Below are 5000 nucleotides of genomic sequence, written 5' to 3' on the forward strand. Positions count from 1 at the left end.
TGACAACAATGACTTGGTCGGATATAACAACATTTTGTAAATATAATTAATAAGGCAGATTTCTCTGGTTTGTCCCTCATTAAAACCTTACACCAAATGATACTCAGGTTGGAGATTTGATCAGACCTGTTAAACGTCATAATGCTCTGACAAAGTCATTGTATGTCGCAATGCGTAAGCCCACAAAAATAAAGGCTTTTTAAGTTGCCCAAGCGGTGTGCCTTTGCAATTGTTTGGCCAGGCCTATACCCTTAAGAAGTTTGAAGGGTCTAATCAAATCTCCAAACTGAGTACATGTATCCTTGATAACAAAGAGCACCCACTTGAAAAAGCACTCCTGACCACCAACTTGTTGGGAACCTGAGTTTTGAAGCTTACGCCAAATGATTATATGTGACCATTCAAAGCGAAATCAGTCGTTTTGCGCACAACGTTATTTTGAGAAAATCAACAATAACAAACTTCCGGGTTAAAATGTTGAATTTCACGTTTTCGCATAATTCGACTGTATACAGTCTACAGTTTCATATCGTGAACGCATTTCACGGAAAAACATACGTTTTGACTGTTAAACCCGGCGAAGATTCAACACATTTGCTGTCACTCCCGTTGTGCACGCGCAGCTTAAAAAGGTGATTTCTCCTCTTCTGGCATATCACGACAGGAGAACCATGTCAACTTCAAATGCGCTTGTCGTAGCGATAGTTTGTGTAATACCCTCGATATACATATCGTTGGAAAGCTTAGTTTATGGCCGTTCACGTGAGCACAATAACTTAATTTAAATAATTTTACCGAAACGACTGGTTCCGCTTTACAGGGTCACATATCGAAACTCCTGACAAAACCAACCCTCCTATACCTGCAGGTTAGGATAAACCCTTTTTAGCTAAAATTCCCAATCACAAAACTGAAGATGAAGTTCTCAGTTCTTGTGCTGAAAAGTACCCTAGTACTGTAGTTCATGTGTCCTGTAAAAATGTGTAACTTCTTGCTTTCTCAATGAAGAAGAAAAGAAAAGGCTGACACAGCAGTTTTCTGTGAACTATTTTGTCACTTTTTCAAACTGAACTGGCCCACTTACAGAGGCTGAGCGAACCTCTCTCCCCCCTTACTGTCTTACAGACAACCACCATTTGAGCAGTCTTTTTGTTCTTTGGGTTTCAGTGAGGTTATTTACTATCCACCAATTGCCTTCACTTTGATCAAGGATCCAGACCAGGTTTAGGTCCAATCCAGCACCTTCTGCTCTCTGGGAGAAACATCTCATCTCCTTTGTTAGCTGTTTTTTGTAGCATATCATGTCGTATATCACTAGTATATTGCTGTTTTCAACTCACTAAATGAACTGACATTTGTCTTTCATATTCTAGGTCCTTGAACAACGTCCCTAACAGCATATTATGGCTAAACTGCAGTTGTTAATATCACTATTTTCAGTGTTGGTTGTTTGGTTCCTGTGTGCAGTTGAGATGGAGTGGGCTGCCCCCATGTGGCTGTCCACATGCATTACATCATGTGCTTAAAGAAGAACAACATCTGTGAAGTGGATTAACATTAGGAAGATCAGACCTTGTCTGACACAAGATTCCACACCACTTCTTGTCCAGGTCATGGTTATCTCCAAGCTGGACTATTGTAATTCACCGTTAGCTGGCTATACCTGCTTGTGTAGTAAGATCGTTACAACTGATTTAGAATGCTGCAGGGGAGTTGCTCTTTACTGGCTTCCTATACTGGCCAGCATTACATTGAAATCTCTCACTTTGGCCTATGTATATCCCCAACTGCTCATTGTGGTCTTCTGATGAACGTCTGTTGGATCAACCAGCCATAAATGCTAGGTCAAAATCAAAACTCTATTCTTCAGTGATTCCTTGTATTGTTGATGGAATGAGATGCCCAGTGCTCTCCGTTCATTATGCATTATGGTTTGTATATTACAGTATTTCATTATTTTCAATTAACATGAATGCTTGTTATTGCTATTCTCCTTAATGCAGTATTACCAAGTTTGAAATTATGAACTGTTAAATTTAACTATTGCATTGTCACTTTGGACAAAAGCGTGTGCTAAATACCATAACCATTAATGTATTAAGACACATATCTTGTCTCTGACCTCTGTAGATTAAAAGCATTACCGTAATTTCCCAACTATTAGCCGCATTTTACACATTGTTTTTTTTCCCAATTTCTTTAGCTATGAGATTAATACAAGGGGGCAGTAAATATGCTATTAATTTGCCTTTGTTTCTTTTAAACTGGCATAAAACACTGCACTGTGGCTTATACACAATGCAGCTAATACACAGGAAATTACTGTATGACACATGTCTATCTTGTCTCTGACCTCTGCGGGTTTGTCCTTCACAGGGGTGGACCTGGGCGTCCCCTTCTTGTCCTCCTTCTCCTTGTTCCCTCCCTTCTTCTCCTCCTTTGGAGAGGCCGCACCTTTCTTCTCAGACTTCTCCTCCTTCTTTACTCTTGTGCCTGGGGATGGAGAGAGACATGATGTGATATGATGGACTGAAGTGTGTGTGTGTGTGTGTGTGTGTGTGTGTGCGTGTGCGTGTGCGTGTGCGCGTGCGTGGAGTAATGAGGAGAGACATGACGAGATGGACTGAAGCTCGAGTGAGGATCTTTCAGAACAATGGTATGTGTCACGCATGTTGGTTGTGTGAATATCTATCTGTCTGTGTTTGAGTCTGTGCCAAAGTATGATCAAATATACATCTGGTGTGTGTGTGTGTGTGTCTGTGTGTGTGTGTGTGTGTGTGTGTGTGTGTGTGTGTGTGTGTGTGTGTGTGTGTGTGTGTGTGTGTACTGTCTGTTCACATATGTGCTTGTCTGGTGCATGTGTGCACTCACAGGCCTCCTCCTGCAGGTCCTGCTGACTCTCCCCCCAGGTCCTAAGCTCCGGCATCCCCAGCGTCTGTCTCAGCTCCACGGCCTCCGACACCAGCGCGTCCGCCAGCTCCCTCCACAGCTGCAGCCTGCACACACACACACACACACACACACACACACACACACACACTAAACATCACCAGCCCGTCCACCAGCTCCATTCACAGCTGCAGCCTGGGGGCCAGGCACACTGCTGTTACACTGTTGGTGTTTTGGTCTAACAGTACTACTGTACACACTACACACTACACACACACACAACCACATCTCACTGACTAGCAGTTCTCTCCACAGTGAGCAGATGGAGGCACAGTCCACGCTGTCACTACACTTCTGCAATACTGCTGCCACCACTAGGGGGCGACTGAGGGCCAAGAGCAACATCAATATCAAATGGTTCAGGAAGGCTGATGACTGATACTATGGGCCTATGTTCATTTACTTGGTTTGGCTGGCAACTAACAATTCTATGCAAAATGAAAAGCAATATATTATAGAGTAGGAATTATTTGCAGTTCTTAAGCAGGAAATGCAATGTTTTGGACTTGAAAAAACTGCATTACACCATCATTGCATTACGCTGCTGCACGCTACTTCAGAAATGCAACATTTTGGAGAATCTAAAATAAATATTATTGTACTAGATAGACTGTACATGAGTATATCTGAAGTATAGCTGTCCCATGACTGCAGTTATTTTTGTTTGTGTGTGTGTTTGGGGGGGGGGGGGGCGATCCCAAGTCACTAATTCCTCTAATTCCTCTAAGCCTCTCTCCTGTCCTCTCGGCTGCTGTCTCCCCACACTCACCCGATGGTGTGTGGAGTGAGGGGTGGAGGAGGCTGTGGGGCGGCCTGGAGCACCATCAGCAGGGCGTTGAGCTGGGACAGAGCCTCCTCCCTACGGAGGCCCTCCACCTCCACCTCCGCCGCCGCCGCTGCCGCCGAGTTCACTCTGGGCAGACTCAACACCGCCTGAGGGAGGGGTAGTGGAGAGGGAGACACATGATGGAGCAGACACGGGGGGTAAGGGGGCTGCAATCTCACAGAAGCACGAGTGCTCAAGGCATCAGACGTTTGAAGACAGTTTACTTGAATTGCTCACTGTCCTTTTTAAGTCATGCCCTTTTCTGATATGGTTAATAAAACATTGAATGCTGTTATATTTACACATTAACCTTTACTCACTGACATTTCCAGAGCGTTTCTGAAATGGCTAATTTAGTATTTACCGTTGAGTATGAGAGTAACGAGTTAGCCTGATATGCTAACACAGCTTAGCACCAGTGTTACTTGTGTGGAGTAACACTGCATGGCGTAGTATGGTGGGGCGAGGAATAGCATGGCGTAGCGTGGCGTTTGCTTAGAGTAGCGCAGTGTGGTGTGCCGTGCTCTACCTGTCTGAGAGTGGCCACTGACAGGTCCCACTCCGTGGCTGTGTCTGTGACATCATAATGCGCGGAGGATGTCACTTCCTTCCAGAGGCTCTTCAGGGCCTCGATGGTCTCGTAGTGGTAATGGAGCTGGAGAGAAGACACACACACACACACACACACACACAGATGTGCACATACAAACACACACACACACACACACACACACACACACACACACACACACACAGATGAACACGTGGTTTCAAAAGCTCAGACACAAACATAGATATCTAGGAATATATTCTCACACACTCATCACACACACAGACAAACACATACAGGCAGAGAAGCCGGTCATCAATATCCCAAACACGATTACAAGGGAATAACAGTACAATGGGTCATTGGAGCCTTGTATTCATCTATGAGTACACTCTCTCTCTGTGTGTGTGTGTGTGTGTGTGTGTGTGTGTGTGTGTGTGTGTGTGTGTGTGTGTGTGTGTGTGTGTGTGTGTGTGTGTGTGTGTGGTGTGATCATCCAGCTATTTTTAGAATGGAGAGAAAGTCTGCTTCCTGGTCTTGCCATCTTCTCCCTCTTTATTTCAGATCAAAATGGAAAGATAAAGAACCCAAACAAGAAGGAAAGACAGAAAGAAAGAGAAAGAGACAGAAGATAGCAGGAGGAGTGATCAGAAGAGGTTGATGATGATGATGATG

The 5000-nt window shown here is 44.4% G+C and overlaps 1 protein-coding gene across 2 annotated transcripts in view; it reads right to left on the bottom strand.

Annotated features, from left to right (window-relative positions):
- mycbpap (mycbp associated protein) overlaps positions 1-5000 on the bottom strand; it is a 63392-nt gene that overhangs the window by 4253 nt on the left and 54139 nt on the right. For both annotated transcript variants that reach the window (XM_062523627.1, XM_062523551.1), the window contains exons 14-17: positions 4305-4430; positions 3719-3882; positions 2872-2996; positions 2354-2493 (exon numbers count right to left, since the gene is read on the bottom strand). In XM_062523627.1, the coding sequence (XP_062379611.1) occupies positions 2354-2493; positions 2872-2996; positions 3719-3882; positions 4305-4430 (555 nt within the window). The remainder of the gene's footprint in view (positions 1-2353; positions 2494-2871; positions 2997-3718; positions 3883-4304; positions 4431-5000) is intronic.

The sequence above is a fragment of the Sardina pilchardus genome, chromosome 1 (assembly GCF_963854185.1).
Source record: "Sardina pilchardus chromosome 1, fSarPil1.1, whole genome shotgun sequence".
Lineage (NCBI taxonomy): Eukaryota > Metazoa > Chordata > Actinopteri > Clupeiformes > Clupeidae > Sardina > Sardina pilchardus.